This window comes from Camponotus vicinus, unplaced genomic scaffold (genome assembly GCF_025532165.1).
Source record: "Camponotus vicinus isolate PSW18456_S1 unplaced genomic scaffold, iyCamVici1.0 SCAF_8, whole genome shotgun sequence".
Classification (NCBI taxonomy): Eukaryota; Metazoa; Arthropoda; class Insecta; order Hymenoptera; family Formicidae; genus Camponotus; species Camponotus vicinus.
Genome location: NW_028141980.1, coordinates 8,115,960 through 8,134,064, shown reverse-complemented (window position 1 = coordinate 8,134,064; position 18,105 = coordinate 8,115,960). Strand labels below are relative to the sequence as shown.

The 18,105-nt window shown below is 33.7% G+C and overlaps 2 protein-coding genes across 14 annotated transcripts in view; one reads left to right on the top strand and one right to left on the bottom strand.

Moving 5' to 3' along the window:
- Positions 1-11,488, bottom strand: part of Pum (pumilio) — a 103,672-nt gene extending 92,184 nt beyond the window's left edge. For 4 of the 6 annotated variants that reach the window (XM_083106407.1, XM_083106409.1, XM_083106410.1 and 1 more), the window contains exons 1-5: positions 10,408-10,548; positions 8,857-9,075; positions 8,476-8,610; positions 8,278-8,391; positions 3,065-3,265 (exon numbers count right to left, since the gene is read on the bottom strand). In XM_083106407.1, coding sequence (XP_082962533.1) covers positions 3,065-3,265; positions 8,278-8,391; positions 8,476-8,610; positions 8,857-9,075; positions 10,408-10,503 — 765 coding nt within the window. In that variant the 5' untranslated portion in view covers positions 10,504-10,548. Of the gene's footprint in view, positions 1-3,064; positions 3,266-8,277; positions 8,392-8,475; positions 8,611-8,856; positions 9,076-10,407; positions 10,549-11,351 lie in introns of those variants that run through there. The other 2 variants (XM_083106408.1, XM_083106411.1) reach the window with 2 other exon arrangements.
- Positions 10,953-17,472, top strand: Fuct6 (alpha-(1,6)-fucosyltransferase 8). 8 transcript variants are annotated; one of them, XM_083106420.1, is made up of 9 exons: positions 10,953-11,598; positions 11,960-12,226; positions 12,287-12,910; positions 12,983-13,133; positions 13,952-14,234; positions 14,351-14,524; positions 14,602-14,820; positions 14,961-15,042; positions 15,118-17,472. In XM_083106420.1, the coding sequence occupies exons 5-9, from the start codon at positions 13,999-14,001 to the stop codon at positions 16,177-16,179; spliced, it is 1,773 nt and encodes a 590-aa protein (XP_082962546.1). In that variant the 5' UTR covers positions 10,953-11,598; positions 11,960-12,226; positions 12,287-12,910; positions 12,983-13,133; positions 13,952-13,998; the 3' UTR covers positions 16,180-17,472. The 8 variants fall into 8 exon arrangements, with proteins under 8 accessions (XP_082962546.1, XP_082962547.1, XP_082962545.1 ...); XM_083106421.1 differs by lacking the exon at positions 12,287-12,910 and having other exon boundaries at positions 11,960-12,128; XM_083106419.1 differs by lacking the exon at positions 12,287-12,910.
- The last annotated feature ends 633 nt before the right edge of the window (positions 17,473-18,105 follow it).

Sequence of the window (18,105 nt, the reverse complement as noted above, 5' to 3'; positions counted from 1 at the left end):
TTACACGCGCGTGATATTCATATATGGATATATACGTGGTATTTTTACTTGGAAATACTGCGGATGTTATAGTGAAAGAAATATACTGTTCCGATAAAAAGGTAAAACGTAGAACGCTACGAAAATTACAAACACGTGCGTTTCGCTTTCTAATGATCTTCATCGTTGCAAGGTAACGTGATCAGATAATAAATTACAAGGTTATAGAAATACAAGAACATGGATAATTAAGTAATACTTGGAAATAACTCCTGTAATTCCTGTAATTGGAAATAACTTTTGTAATTGCTATTTTTTATTTGAGACAACTTGTTTGTTTGAATCTAGATAAAATCAAGAAGCAAAAAGTTAATTCAAAATAAAAAAATCTATCCTACACATCGCAAAAAAATTAATAGGATTTAATAAAATATATTTTTTTTGCTTTTTCCTATTAAGATTTGCTTTGTTTTTACAAGTATTTATATATCTCTTGATGAGATCATCATGTTACAAAGTTAATGGTTGATGTTAATTATTATTATAATACAATTATTGATAATAATTATGTACAATAATATTACCAAAATACATATAATTATGTATATATGCAATATTAATAATAGCATTATGATTATTAATATAATAATAAATATATAAATATTAATATATTTTAACAAATATCTAAATAAATTATTTCCACATAGATACATAATTATGATGTATAATTCATGTTTTGCTACTAGTTTTCTATGATTTTCATTATTTTCTCAAATTAATTCCACTCATGAACAAAAGCGTTCTATATTATCCTTTATTTTTTGAATTTTCAATAATGTACTAGAATTTTTTTAAATTCCTTTAATCAATAAAAAATTCCAGTTTTAAATTTTCCGAAAAATGAGAGCAAATGTAGTGCTGCAATGACGAATAACACATACATACGATGTCGAGAAAATAAAAGCACAAACTCAATTTACTTTAATAAACGAAAAAAAGAAATATTTGCTCCCTTTGTGAATCGATTCAATAAAAATGTGATAAATCCCAATTATGCAGTTTTATATATTTCTCTGATTATGAAATTACGCGCAATAGCTTCAGACTAGATATATAGATATGATTGTAATGATACTTTTTATAAAAAGTAAAAATTAGAAGAATAAATAATTTTACCAACATTTTTATAACATTAGATACATATGTGCAAAAATATCAGTCTACTCATTAAATTTAATGTTCATTATGCGTGTGATGTATTTACAAATCCATTGCGAGCAATGCAAGAAAGCCTGAAATGTAATTTTTTATCTTGTAAAATTCTTATGCTTTCCTAGTTTTCTGGAGTAAAATTTTTGCTTCTCGTAATTTTGCAATAATATTTTCGATTTATAAGCGATTACATTAATTATAGATTCTATAAAACATTAACGGTTAAAAATTTGAATAAAAAAATAATTTCATCCTATATCATTGAGTTTAAAATCGATAGTATTATAAAATTTCAATAATTTAGTAAAATTCTTCCTTTTCTTTGTTTGAAAGATTTGTCGGATTGAATATTTACTCTTTTTTTGAGTGGAAAAATGTAATATTTAAAAGAGTATAATATTTTATTAATCATTCGATTAACGCAAGAAATTTATTTTGTATTTGATCCAAACAAAATGCATGTTTTTCAAATGTATTTTCTTTTATACGTTTTTTTTTCAAAATAAAATAAATATAATTTTTAGACATTAAGTTGAAAAAAATTAAAGAAAAAAGAATTGTAAATTAAAGAAGCAACTAAAAAGTGACTCTATAATAAACTGTACATGTTAAATTTATCTACTATTATTACTACTATTTATCTATTATAAAAGCATTAGTCACTTCACTTTTGAAAAAATTTTGTGTATTATATAAAATTTATCTTACATTTATCTTATGCTTTTTTAGACTATCTTATACTTAATTTATGTTATACTTTCTCCATATTGAATGATTCATTATCGATACGCTATGTTAATATCCTTTATTATTCTTTAGGAAATTCGAGAAAATCTCAAATATTGACTTTTATCATTTTATCATTATTTTTACGAAATTTGATAAAAAATCTTAAATATTGTGTGACTTCCGCGTGTGACTCCTATTTTTTCAGGACCTTTAAAAAAATCAATGTTGACTTTTCAGAAAATTCGAGAAAATCTCAAGTACGATAACAAAAGTTAAATACAGTGAATAGAAAATTCAATATTAGAGAAAAATACAAGATAAATTGTAAATAATATAATCGATAAAATTAAAGTAGAATTATGAACAAAACGATTGTTCAATTTATTGCAGAATGCTCTATTTTTTCGAATTGCATCTTTTAACGTTTATAATTATCTTGTCATCTTTTCCAACTCAAAAATTACATTGATTGTATTTTTAAAAGCACACGATTAGTAAATTTTGTAGTATTCGATTAATCAGAAAATCTCTCGCGTTGATCAAATGATTAATTATATTATATTATATAATAAATATTATAAATATCACGCACATGCACAGTAGACGCCAATAATGCCGTAATATATGAAGTTGGTCGCATTCGAGATTAATAATAACTAGTTATTACTAGTCCCGAATGCGACCAACTTCACATGTTAAGGCATTATTGGCGCCTACTGTACACACGAATGCGTATTTAACGCAGCGTTTTCGCTTTATCCATCGTTTTCCCCAAAGTAAAATCAAACGCATGGATTAAATCAATCGTGGAGAATGAAAAAAAATGAGAAGAAAAAGACGCAGCAAATGCGGATGAAAGAAACGAATCGAAAAATACGAGCCTCTTTCACCGCATGCTTGCTGGCCGCGCGAAGAACCTAACCTATATCGGCGCGACGAGAAGGACCGACGCGCATGGCGACGAAATGCGACGCGACGCTAGGCTAGGCTAGGCTAGGCTAGGCTAGGCTAAAGCTAGGCTAGGCTAGGAATAGGCGACACGACGCCACGACGCGGCCTGGAACGTCGCGAGGCGGGCGCGGTTTCGAAGCGATCGAATCGACCTATAATATCCGGCAACAAATAAACAACAAGTAAACAGTACCATGTCTCCCACGGCTCCCGTCAGATCCTTCATGTCGAGCGTGGAGTAGAGAAACAGATCCCCCGGCGGTTTCATCCAGTCGCCTGTGCTCGCGCCCGCTCCCTGACCGTAACCGATTCCGAAACTCTCCACTGTCTCCAAGGTCGCGGCGGCAGCGGCAGCGACGGCGACGGCGGCGGCGTCGTCGGCGCGGTGCGTCACCTCCGAAAGATTCACCGTTAACCCCGTGGTAGTACGCTGACGACAACGCGCAGCGGGAGAAACTCGAAAACAGTGACACGCGGCCGCACTCTTTCCTCCTCCTCCACCGCACTACGCGCGCACTACTGTTGCAACCGGCGGATCGGTGGCCGGCAATCGATGGGGAAACGACGGCGGCGGCGGCGGCGATGTCGGCAACCCCCGTCGCGGCGCGCCGAGCACTGAAGGCGGCGGCGATCGGCGACACCGCACGGACGAATGGAATCGTACAAACGGAAGCGTAAGGATCCACCCCCGAGCGTCTCGCGTCTTCGTCTCTTCGATCTTTTCTACGCTCGCTCGTGGACGAGCGGCGCGATGACGGATCTCCCCTCTTCTCGCTCCTTTTTTTTCGCCTCTCTCTCCTTGTCGTGCACGAAGAACCGCGCGAGAACAACGTTGTGCCGCCGCCGGCCAAACAATGCAAATCGCGGCGCAAACGCGCGTGCGGAGAGAGAGAGAGAGAAAGAGAGAGTTACAGTGTCACTGCTAGACACATGCCATTCGACACACTAGCGAGCGAAGAGAGAGAGAGACAGCGAAAGGCAGAAGGCGAAAAAGCGTCGGCCTGCTGTCAAACACTTCCGATACCGTCCCCTCCTTCCCCCTCCCCGCGACACTACCTTTAATCCTCTCCTCTCGCTCGTACACCTTCCCCCTTCCTCTTCTCGCGCACACTTTGCACACTCACTCGCGGGGACAGTCGCGCCGCTTATTTACAGAGGGAGCGAGTCGATCCGATTCGATTGTTCTCGCGGCAAAGCGATCGCTCGTCCGGACATACCGGCGAGGAGTCAACGCGTTTCGTCAACCCGGGAGAGGCTCGTAATAGGCGTCTCTATTCCGTCGTTTCGTCTCTCTCTCTCCTCTCGTTGCCGCGCGCTCGAATTTTCGTCAACCGGACTCTGCGCTTCGTCGGACGGAGACTGCGCTCCAAACCGAAACAAAGAACGACGCTCTTGAACGGAGCGCCCCTGGCGGCCGTTTCGTCAATCCTCCGCCGCCGCCGCCGCCGCCTCGCGCTACGATTTCCCTCATATGTACTGCGATGCGTGTACAAATGTTTTTTTTTTTTTTGTCGCAAAACTGATACATGGAACTGATACATTATACGAAATATCGAAAAGAGTTCTTAGCAATTAAATGCGATGACACGTGTAATGTATCTTACATATCATAGCATGTAAACTTCAGATTAAATGCGAAACAATAAAACAATTTTGAAATATTAACAATTTTGAATTTTTATCTTTCAAAAAAAAATTCAAAATAATCTTAAAATAAAATATGAAATTGATTTTTTGATACTTTTGTAGGACCAAGTTTCATATATTTTGTAAATCGTATTTAAAGAATATATAGTGCAAATAAAAAGAAATAAAAAATTGTATTGTAAGTATTGTCTTAGAAATAAAAAATTGTATTGTAAGTATTTTCTTTTCATACTTTTAATATTTATGCGTGTACGAAGAACAAATCTAACGTTTTTTTTTGTCGCAAAACTGATACATGGAACTGATACATTATACGAAATATCGAAAAGAGTTCTTAGCAATTAAATGCGATGACACGTGTAATGTATCTTACATATCATAGCATGTAAACTTCAGATTAAATGCGAAACAATAAAACAATTTTGAAATATTAACAATTTTGAATTTTTATCTTTCAAAAAAAATTTAAAATAATCTTAAAATAAAATATGAAATTGATTTTTTGATACTTTTGTAAGACCAAGTTTCATATATTTTGTAAATTGTATTTAAAGAATATATAGTGCAAATAAAAAGAAATAAAAAATTGTATTGTAAGTGTATTTTCTTTTCATACTTTTAATATTAATGCGTGTAGAACAAATCTAACGTTTTTTTTTGTCGCAAAACTGATACATTATACGAAATATCGGAGAGTTATTAGCAATTAAATGCAATGACACGTGTATCTTACATATCATAGCATGTAAACTTCCAGATTAAATGCAAAACAATAAAACAATTTTGAAATATTAAAAATTTTGAATTTTTATCTTTCAAACAAAAAAATTCAAAATAATCTTAAAATAAAATATGAAATTGATTTTTTGATACTTTTGTAGGACCAAGTTTCATATATTTTTTAAATCGTATTTAAAGAATATATAGTGCAAATAAAAAGAAATAAAAAATTGTATTGTAAGTGTATTTTCTTTTCATAGTTTTAATATTTAGGCGTATACGAAGAACAAATCTAACGTTTTTTTTTGTCGCAAAACTGATACATGGAACTGATACATTATACAAAATACAAGGAATTAGCAATTAAATGCGATGACACATGTAATGTATTTTACATATCATAGCATGTAAACTTCCAGATTAAATGCGAAATAATAAAATAATTTTTAAATATTAAAGATAAAAATTCAAAATAATCTTAAAATAAAATATGAAATTGATTTTTTGATACTTTTGTAGGACCAAATTTCATATATTTTGTAAATCGTTTTTAAAGAATATATAGTGCAAATAAAAAGAAATAAAAAAATTGTATTGTGTATTTTCTTTTCATAATTTTAATATTTAGATGTGTACGAAGAACAAATCTAACGTTTTTTTTTTTGTCGCAAAACTGATACATGGAACGCGTTTCATATAAACTTTAGATTAAATGCGAAATAATAAAACAATTTTTAAATATTAAAGATAAAAATTCAAAATAATCTTAAAATAAAATGTGAAATTGATTTTTTGATACTTTTGTAAGACCAAGTTTTATATATTTTGTAAATTGTATTTAAAGAATATATAGTGTAAATAAAAAGAAATAAAAAATTGTATTGTAAGTGTATTTTCTTTTCATACTTTTAATGGATTAAATGTATGTATATCGATTATTTATAGAAGAATGTATATAAGGGACAAAATTAATCATACTTTTAAAATTATAATACTTCTTTTTTAAATTGTCATTTAAACATTCATGTAAATGTTTAATCAAACTGAATCATGTATTTTATATATATAATTTTCTATACTTGAAATCTATTCATTTAATAATTTAATTTTTTAATCGTGGGAAAGATAAACTAATGATGGATACTAGCTTTAAAATACTTTGATATTTTAAGTAATAATGGAGATAATGGAATAATGGGATTATAACATTTTATAATAAACATGAAATTAAACAATGTTATAATAGTTATATTTCGCAATATATTAATATTTAAATTAATTTTTATTATACACAAATATAAACATGCAAATTTTAAGTACTTTTGCAGAAAATTGCAGAAAAGTCAAACGAATTTATTAACATATTCAAAAAAATTGATGATTATGATTTAAATACTAATGCATTATTAATTAATTCTCTATTAATATATTGCAACAAAATATTAATTATTATGTTAATATATAAATTTTATACATCAACGTCCATCAGTAGTTGATCTTAAAGTGTATTAATTGCATCAGGATCTATGATAAAGCCTTCTATCTCTCAAATTGTGTTGGTGTATGTTTCTTTTATACAACGATGATGCTACTCGCGATTTTATATTTTATACACGGAGCAAATAATACTGGCGCGCCAAATAAAATATGAGTTGCTCGGTATATTTAACAGCGGAGGGATATCGAGGACGAATTTATTCATAGGCCAAGTCAGTAGTTTTGCTTTTCTCGCATTATCGGATAGAAAAGAGAAGAGTATATATTTAGATTAGGTACTAGTTTTCTCTATTGTTCATTGATATCTCTAGTATTATTATTGTTGTGCATTAAGAGATAATTATTTTAATGTATTGACTCTCTAAAATGTTATAGCATCAATCGAAATAGTTATGATCTTATCGAGGTAACTGTAACAATATAATATTTTTCTAACAATTTTATAATAATCATTAAAACGACATTTTATACAATTGCTATAGTTTTTTGATTATTGGAAAATGCTACAGTATCAGAGTTAATCAATACTTATAAATCATTCTGATTGATTTTAGCATATTTATGCCATTACCGATCATGAAATACAGTTACGAGCATTTTGAAAGAAAACAATTATTTTAATTTGTAAAAAATATTTAAAATTATTGTCAATTTATTATGTCATGTTTTTCTTTACGTTTGCAAACTTGAATTTTTCACAACAGAAACTAAACTATTGAATATAAAACATTAAATCTTTGATTAAAATTCTATTAATTCTGTTCATATAACAACGAAAAGCTATTAAAAGAAAATTTTGATTGTAATAAATAAAACTATAATACCATATTCATGTATATATTTATTTATATAGATTACTCAATATTGAAATTTATTGATCAGACAAGCATAATAATAAAATGCTATGTGCAGCTATCAATTACTTATGGCTCATAAAATGCAGTAAAAGAAATTGAGCAATATCTGTTTATATTTTCTCTTCTCTATATATTTTGTTTTTATTAAAAAATTTTTGGATATATGCAATAAAAATTATTAAAAATGACAAAGAAGAAATGTCATTTGCTAGACAACCAATTTTTTTTTGTTGACTAATTTAAATAAAAATCCAAAACAATTCACTGTACAAAATATATTATCAATTATGAAAATATAAATTTGTTGAATCCTATATTTCGTATCTTTCAATTAAAATATATGTATGTACATAACATACATAAATATACATAATATGTTAAAAATTTTCATATGTTAATTTAAAGATGCTACAATAACTTTATATTAATTTTATAATTATGATAAATATAAATTTTTAATTTCAGATTTTTAATTATATTCATAAATTCTATTGTACATTGATAAGAGAAACAAAGAAGCTTTTTAAATATTCATGTAATGTTGACCAGGTATATTAAATGTTATCTTTCCAAGAGTAGAAAATTGGCTACGGCATCAGCATTTTAGCAAGATGCATTTTTGTAGTCTGTGCATGAAAACTCAATAGCATTCGATGCAACTTGTATCATGTATGAAAAAACTTACCTGTCCATTTCTGAATTGTTGCTGTTGCTGCTGTTGGTGATGAAAGAGTGCAACCTGTTGTTGAGTCATCTGATTGTTCAAATAAACCAAATGTTCCGCACCAGGTGCTCCACTCTATAAAATAAACATAAAACATTTGTATGAATATATAGAAGACTATTTCGTTTTATAATCGATACGTTAACAATTATTACTTACTTTTAATTGCATAGGATGTATTTCATATGGTACATTACTCAGGTGTACGTTATTCATAGTCAATCCAAGTTGTTGAGATTGACTCTGTTGAGGTACACCGAGCTTAGTCATAGAATATTTCCACTTTTCTTGATTCTGGAATAAATTACCTCAATTATATAATTATATAATTCACTCTGATTATCGCTAGAAAGAATCATATTATTAACAATATTTTAAGAAAATTTATTAATTCGTCTTTTAGAGAAAAAATGTAACAATTAACAAGTATACAAATTTGAAAACTACACACAAAATAGTAACGCATAAATCACAATTATTATTAATTGTATCGAATGATTAAGTATTAATAAAATTAAATATATATTTTATTATACATACATCGACAATAACATCATCCGCTAAAGCCCATGCTCTTGGAGCTTGTTTCGCTTGGAAAGTCGAAGATTGGGTATTAAATTCTGGTTCCGTAGGTCGTTGAAATACATAACCAACCATGGCGTCATCTTGAGTTCTATTCACTCCCATCTGATGTGTCTGACCAGGTTGAATTCGCATATTATCCCCACCAGCCATAACTTGTCCACACTGCTCCGTATCCTAATAACAAATCATATATATGTATATAAAGTCGTAGTTGGAATTTCTTTATATAGAAATAATTTTAACACTTGATATCCATGAGTGTTCAATACAACTTGATTATATACATGATTTTATATCTATTTTTCTAACTTTTAGCATTAAATATCAGTTGGTTTAAATTAAAATTACATTAAAGATTATTAGAATTGTCGCTATGTTTACAGTTTCAAAACTTCAAAATTTGCTCTTCAATTGCTTGCTCTACAATTTAAAAGCTGTCGACAGTTGGAATATATACCACAAGACACAAACGTACAGCGTTTCTAATTTACTTAATATCCCCATTCCCCTATATATGTATATAAAGTGGTAGTTGGAATTTCTTTATATAGAAATAATTTTAACACTCGATATCCATGAGTGTTCAACACAACCTGATTATATACATGACTTTATATCTATTTTTCTAACTTTTAACATTAAATATCAGTTGGTTTAAATTAAAATTACATTAAAGATTATTAGAATTGTCGCTATGTTTACAGTTTCGAAACTTCAAAATTTGCTCTTCAATCGCTTGCTCTACAATTTAAAAGCTGTCGACAGTTGGAATATATACCAAGACACAAATGCACAGCATTTCTAATCTACTTAATATCCCCATTCCCTTATATATGTATATAAAGTGGTAGTTGGAATTTCTTTATATAGAAATAATTTTAACACTCGATATATATGAGTGTTCAACACAACTTGATTATATACATGATTTTATATCTATTTTTCTAACTTTTAACATTAAATATCAGTTTAACATTAAATATCAGTTACCGTTAAATATCAGTTTAAATTAAAATTACCTTAAAGATTATTAGAATTGTCGCTATGTTTACAGTTTCGAAACTTCAAAATTTACTCTTCAATCGCTTGCTCTACAATTTAAAAGCTGTCGACAGTTGGAATATATACCACAAGACACAAACGCACAACGTTTCTAATCTACTTAATATCCCCATTCCCAGGAAAATGCATCATGTATCTAAACCACTTTATCATGCTTTCTTTGTAAAAAAAAAAAAAAAAAATGCAAGACCGAGTCAGCGTCTCCATCGACACCTCAACATTCCTGCTGACATTTGCAAACGCTCATATTCTCACTATCATACACGGCTGCTCGTCGAGGTTATGACGGTCGATCTCGTGCGCCGTAATTATAGTAGTCACGCTCGACTCGCAGCCCCAAGTTTGCATCACTCGATAGAGAAGGAAAAGGAAAAGAGCGAGCGAGCGAGAGAGAGAGAGAAAGAAAGAAAGAGGAGAAAGAAAGAAAGAGGCGAATGCGTGTACCGTGGGGATGTGGCCGTTGGCGGAGGTATGATGCAGCTGCATGGAGGATGCCGGTTCGCCCCCGGCGCCTCCGCTGCTCGCGCCGAGCCACTTCATGCCTGTCTCGTGCTGTCAAGTCGCGCCGGGCTGTCCTGCCGAGCGCGCTGGGCAGGTGGGAGGGAGGGCACCCTCGGGCCTCGTGAAGGTTAACCCTTGTACGGCGCGAGCCGGCGAGAGCGTCTCTGGCGAGATGCCGAGGATGATGCCGCTCGTTACGGCCGTTGCGCGAACATGATCCGCACGCGCATCTCTAGGTCTCCACGACGACGACGATGGCAGCGGTGACGGGGCGGCTTTTGTTGCTGCTGCGGAGGTGGAGGCGGCGGCAGCGATGACGGCGAGCGACGCGCAGATATCGGTTCCCAGAGGACTGCGGCGAGCCGTTTGTACCGTGCTGCGAGCGAAAAAGCAGATAATTACAGCAATGGCAGCTGTGCGCGCTGCTGCCGGATTTTTCACAACACTGTGTACGCTCGGACACGGAGAGAGAGAGAGAGAGAGGACACAAAGGAAACCGTCGTGGACGGTGGGCGCGCGCGACCACGACCGCGAGATCGCTCGCCCGAGCGAGAGTCCGGCTGGAGCGACGGCACGAGCGCGGATCCGACGTATGTACGAACGAACGGGCCGATCGACGACACCGCGGCGGACGCGCTCGAGAAAAGACGGAGGAAGGAAAGAAGGATGAAACAAGCGAGAGACGACAACTGCGTGCACGTCGGCGGCGAGGAAGGAGAGGGGGAGCGGGAGAACGGGAAAGATTGCGCGAGAGAAAGAGAGAGAGGGAGAGAGAGAGAGAAAGATGGATGGAACAAGCGAGTGCGCGCATGCGAGAGACAAAGAAGGAAGAGGGGAAAATTCACGGGACTCGTGGAAACTTCGTCGTCTCGATGAACGAAATTTACCTCGCCTCCGAACGAATGCTTCACGCTTCCGGGCGATTGTCCGACGTTCCGCGATCAACCGTCTCTCCGCCTGGGCTACCCTCTTTTTTTCCTCCGTCTCACTCTCTCTCTCTCTCTCTCCCTCTCTCGGTCCTCCTGCCTCTGCGTCGCTCTCACGTATATATTCTCCGTCTCGCGGCTCTTCTCTCGCCCTCTCCTTCAGTCGGTCATTTCGTTAAAACTAAGGCTTAAAATACACTATTCACAGGTATGTACAGCCACGCGAGCCATAGACACACGATGTGCGTCCACCGGCGTACGCGTGTTTCGCGCGCAAGGATGCTGCGTGCGCGATTTTCGTAGTGGGAGGCGGGTGAAGGGGGGGAGGGGAGGGAGACGGACGGTTAATGTGTCATACTTGTCTCGCTTTATCTCGTACTTTACGTCGCGCCAATTTACATCGCGTTCCTCAATCGCGGGAGATTTTCCTGTAATTTGCGTCGATAGAAAAAAACTCGCTCGTATCTTTGACGTATCGACGCGACACTCGACGAGTTGAATTGGGAAAAAAAAAAACGCGAGCTTCGTGGACGCTTCGTAACCGCAATGAAAATTCAATTTTTATTTAGGCCGACGAAGACGGACACGCAACGCCATCTGCGATCACACTTGACGTCGCGGGAAAAGAGAGATGGCGCGTCTCCGGCGCGAAAATTTAAATGTTACGTAAGCACGATGGATTCCACCCTTCTGGACCCAGGACACGCGATCATCGTTCTCGGATATCAATATCTTGGGGTTTGTGCAACTATCAAATTGAGGATAATCATTACTTCGTACCTTTGCAGTCTCCATTTTCAAAAGGATGAACGTAAAACGATGTCTGGAATAAATAAGTAAGAATTTTGAATTTTACCGACAAGTCCAGTGAATTTTATATCAGTTCGCTTTCACAGCGAACTCGATTGGATACATCAGGGGCGCACTGGTGCATATTGAAGGCTCTCGAGTGAAATAAAAACAAAAAATGTATGCATAGCAAAAAACTCGAAAAAAACGTTGGTCCATTTTATGGACCCCCTCTCGCATCGTCGTTGGCAGAATTTATGTCGGACACTTTGAAGCGTTAATGATAATAAAGTAGGCTATTTTAGACCAAGTAAAGCGCAGGTGGTGATGCATGACAAAAAATAAAAATAAAAATGATAAAAAAAATAAATTATAATTTTTACAAAAACCAAACGTTTCGGTCCCTTTCGGGCCCTCCTCAGTGTGACGTAATAATATTAATGTAACATATAAAAGAAATACAAAAATAAACAGATGATAAAAATAAGAGATGCTGTACAGGTCGAAATATAAAATTGTAAAGGTAAACACGGTCAAAATCAAAGAAGGTACCGTTAGAAGATTTAAAATAAAAGCAGATTAATTCGCGAATTACGCGGCGCGATACATCATCCATTGTTTCTAAAAAAGCATTTTGACGCTATGCATCTCATAAATTTACAAAACATGCATTCTCTCTCCTCGATAGGCTCCAGTGCGACCGTTGAATTCGTTATCAGCGACTGACATTGGTAACGCACGCGATGACTAGCTGTCCCCTATTATCCCCAATACCCGATAACACCCGATATATACCGTTCTAGTCCGGGATGGAGCGGGTAATCAACGCGGGAGTAAACGGCGTAACGGATGGAACGTGTCAATTCGTGACAGCGCGAGAGTGACGGACAGATGATAGATAAGCGTCGCGTCGTCTTTCGTAAGTCAGCGGAGCGTGCGGCGAGCGGCCGACACGTAAGTACGAAAAGCGGTTAAACCAGAATGCATGATGCGGAAAAAAATGAAAAAAAAAAAAAAAATATAACAGGATAATTTCGCTCGAGTTCAGATGCGGGGATAACGTTGGCGTGCGACAGCGATCTTTTTACGTTTCCGTCCGAGGAAACGAAACAACGTGACAATTTCGCAGATACGATAAATTCCTCAGACACCATGCATTTAATTGTCTACGACTGAACTCGTGCACTTTTTTCGCATTTTCCGAGTTTCCATATTTAATATTCTGGTGCAACAGCTGACGATTTATCACCTCGTCATTCGTGACATGTTGCACGCATACGTGTGTGTACGGGTTCCAAGCTCGAAAAGATAGGCACGATATAGAGGTTAGAGCGATCATGGGGGCAGATCCCGAATATAAACGGAAGTAATTAACGCGGTTTCATACTCTCCGCGTTGCTCCGTTCGTCTGTAGGCGAACTTGTATTTATTTTTCAATTTCCTCTTGATAAACAGTAATTAAATTGTAACGATACTGCGTACCTTATTAAATGGAAATCCAATAAGGAACGAAAAAACGAGAGAAAGCTAATGATGGTTTTAACGAGATGTGTCGATACACATGAAAAACATATGAAAATTTACTTAGTAAATATTAAAAACTTTATGTACATATTTGTGTGTGTGTGTGTGTGTGTGTGTGTGTATGTATATATATATATATATATATATATATATATATATATATATATATATATTTAAGCATATAAGAGAAATCTAAATAAAGTATATTTATTTAATTTAAATTTTACATTATTTTATTGTATTTTCAGATATCGTAATGTTGTGACACATCACAAGCGAAAGTACTTTGTGCAAAATGCTGGCGATTTGTTCTGGACGACCTGGTTGGCTGGGAAAGCTTGGAATAGCGTTGCTGGTCACATGGTTTTTAGTATTAATTCTATCAATCGTTCATATATTTAAGTTGAACGCCTTGTCAAGCCGAGATGCTAGTACTGCCAATAAAGAGAACACACAACGCCTAGCACAAATGGTTAATGACTTTGAAATTCTAAAGAAGCAAAACGATGCGTTAAAGAACTTCATATTGGGGTATGTTTGCGTATGAAAATTTATGAAAAACAGAAAAATTTATCAACATTGAAATATAAACTTTGAGACATGGAGCATTACGATCTTTTCATTGTATAGGCTAACATAATTTCCAGAGAAGGACCAAAATCTATACAAGGCGATCATTTAGGTTCCATACAAGATAAAGTCGGGAAAGTGTCAGCTTATTATGACCTGATAGAACATCAAGATGGTGTGCAACATGGTGTTCCTTCTTTAGAACACGAAGAACTACGAAGGCGATTAAGAAACGATATTCAGGAGACATGGTAAATATAATAATGACCAACTGAAATCAAATATACTATATTATAGAAAAGATGATCTATTTAAACATATATTACAGGTATTATATTAGCGCCGAAATAAACAAACTTAAAAAGCACATTGATGAATTTACATATGATCAAAGGGAGAAAGAGATTCAAGATGTGTTGAAAAATGTATGGGAACACAAAAAGTCACTTTTAACAAATATCGATAAATTAAAGAAAGTAGATGGTTATGACGAATGGCGGAAAAGAGAAGCAAAAGATTTATCCGATCTTGTTCAAAGAAGATTTAGGTAATGTACAATTTGTCATTATATAATATTGAAATATATAATATAATGCAAAGCAATTTTTTTGCAAATCTAATCTAATCTAATCTATAGCTACATGTATTTTCTCTAATCTGATTGTACATTTTGTATTTAATTTAAAGATATCTGCAAAATCCTGCCGATTGTAATAAAGCAAAAAAATTGATATGTAGTTTAAATAAAGGATGCGGCTTTGGCTGCCAGGTAAGAAGATTAAATTATATTAATTAGATCTTTAAATGGAACAAATGAAATAAATGCATGCTTTCCTATTTGCAGATTCATCACATCACGTACTGCTTTCTAGTAGCTTATGGTACAGAAAGGACATTGATAATAAAATCTAAAGGATGGAGGTATCAGAAGGATGGCTGGGAATCTGTATTCAAACCTCTCAGCAATACTTGCTTATCTACAACAGGTGTTTCACATTCCAATTGGCCTGGTGATCCTTCTAAACAAGTAATATCTCTGCCAATAGTAGACAATGTTTATCCAAAACCAAGGTTCCAGCCACCTAGTGTACCTGCAGACTTAGCACCAAGATTAGAAAAAATCCATGGTCATCCTCTAGTTTGGTGGGTAGGACAGGTATTGAAATACTTGATGCGACCTCAAGATCACGTGAAACGAACATTAGAGAAGGCAAAAGAGAGACTTGGTTTTAAGAAACCTATTGTTGGTATTCATGTACGTAGAACCGATAAAGTAGGTACAGAGGCAGCTTATCATGATATAGATGAATATATGAGTAAAGTGGAACAGTATTTCGACGAGCTTGAAACCAAGCCGGATGTAAAGAGGGTTTTTTTAGCCAGCGATGACCCAAAAGTGATAACAACAGCTAGAAAACGTTATACAAATTACGAGATAATAGGTGATCCAGATATCGCCGAAACGGCATCTGTAGCGAAGCGATATTCAGACGTTTCGTTGCAGGGGATAATTATCGACATTCAACTTCTATCGGAATGCGACTATTTGGTGTGCACATTTAGTTCTCAAGTATGTCGTGTCGCATATGAATTAATGCAAACCTTCTATGCGGATGCATACGATAGATTTACATCCCTCGACGATATATATTACTACGGGGGACAAAATCCGCATCCTCATGTAGCTATTTTAGATCACAAACCGAGGAAAAACGGAGAGTTAGAAATGAAAATTGGAGACTTGATTGAAGTTTATGGTAATCATTGGGATGGTTTCTCCAAAGGATACAACACTAGAACTAGCATGACAGGATTATTTCCTAGTTTCAAAGTTAAAAATCCCGTTGATGCTGTAGATTTCCCAAAATATTCGAATGTTCCTCTGGTGGAAGATAAAGCCGATTAAATCAGAATAACAAAGAGTTATTTTCATAAAGAGAATTATTGCAGCATCAATGAATCATCATTTCTCTTTCAATCAAATTTTTAAAATATTAGCAAAGGAGATAATATGGCACAATGTATATATTTTGCTACTTGTAAATGATAATTCTAATGCTTGTACATTCTTACAAAAATGTCCATGACTTGTCAAATAGAAATCTACTGTATATTGTATCAATTATATAATCACGTGTTTTTAATTTTAAAAAGATTACAAGTATGATTTATATTGAATAACACAATGGAAGTTTTCAAAACATTTGTGATTTTTTACATATAAAATCGTATAACAATAATTAGTTGATATTATACGGTTATAGTGCATTAAAAATTAATGTCATAACTGCAAATATATAGCAATATAATATTTGTAAGATTTTGATATATTTTCATTGAAATTACAAAATAATTGTTGAGAGATTTAATTAGAATAAAAAATAATTATATGCCGAATCATTTTATATTTTATTGTATTTCGAAGCATAATGACTCGAAATATATTGTATTTCGATATTTTTAATAATCAATAAGCTGTGAACTTGGTCTGTATTATGTACATATGTAGATGTGATGGACTGAGGAAATAATTTCTTACCGTGCGAATCGAAGTATCCGACATTTGTGCCAATATATCATTGTGAGCTATCGAGCTTGGTCATTTATGGAAAATGCGTAAAGATATAATCGAAAGTTTGTTTTCTCGTTTAGTGCGCGCTCTCATCATTCTTTGTAAATAAGTTCGCGAGAATTTCGAGGCACATTGCTTCAGCAGTCAGTAACATATTTTAATGATCGTTGATCAGCAACTCAATGTAACGTTGTAATTACAACGATGGAAAAGAAACAAATTGTGTAATATACAACATATTTATCATACTTGGACATTTCTAAAGTTTAATGTATCATGCATGATTGTGTAAACTATGTCCATATACATACATTATATATCATAAATACATAGCATGTCCATTTACATATATTGTATATAGAAATACGTATAGTATGTCATATACATACAAATATATATATATGTGTATATATATATATATATATATATATATATATATATATATATATTAAATAAACACGCCCCTACGAACATCGAGCTAGGCTTGAGGCCTATCTTAAATTTATAGGAATTTTCCTTATGTATATATACATATTGTAATATATTTTATACACAAAACGCAAGCGAGAATTGTTATTATAAGATTTGAATTTGATTTTGATTAATAAAGACTCAACTCACAAAACATATTGTGCGTGTTTGTGGTTTCTTAATATTAAGCAAAATATGAATCGCGTTATATAGAAATAAATCTAGAAATTTTATATGCATGTGCATTCTATGATATTCTTGTAATAAAATTTTAATCATGGATAATATTCACACTTTATAAAAAAAACAAGTTTATATCTTTTTAATAATCGCCGATTTACTTCTGCGTGTGTATGATAATAGTATATACATGAAAGCTATAGTAGTAGATCACATGTTAATAAAGATTTTTGTACTATTTATTTATAAAGAAAAAGTATTTTAAAAGTATTTGTTATTAATTGCATATGCAAATCATATACAATGTAATGAAAAGTGATTTTATGTGTTCTTTTTTTCGTCAAATCTTATTTTAAAAATACAGTGTAAATTAATTTTAAAGATAAAAGCGTATGATGAAGATCGTTGAACGAAGCATTCTCGTATATATTTCATTATGATTGATAGAAAAAAAATAAAACGCGACAATAATTAAAATATGTAAACAATATTCTCTGCTATAGAACAATGCAAATAAGCAACACAATTATCTCATGCATAACGAATATTTATATTTAATTACATTAAAGTATTCAATATTCAATTTGCGATTTAATATTCAATTATATT

Excerpts from the sequence above, each read along its gene's own strand:
- Fuct6 (XM_083106421.1), top strand. The coding sequence starts at position 13,999 with ATGCTGGCGATTTGTTCTGGACGACCTGGTTGGCTGGGAAAGCTTGGA. Across the intron at positions 14,235-14,350 it reads TTAAAGAACTTCATATTGGG|AGAAGGACCAAAATCTATAC; the intron begins GTATGTTTGCGT and ends CATAATTTCCAG. Across the intron at positions 15,043-15,117 it reads GATGCGGCTTTGGCTGCCAG|ATTCATCACATCACGTACTG; the intron begins GTAAGAAGATTA and ends TCCTATTTGCAG.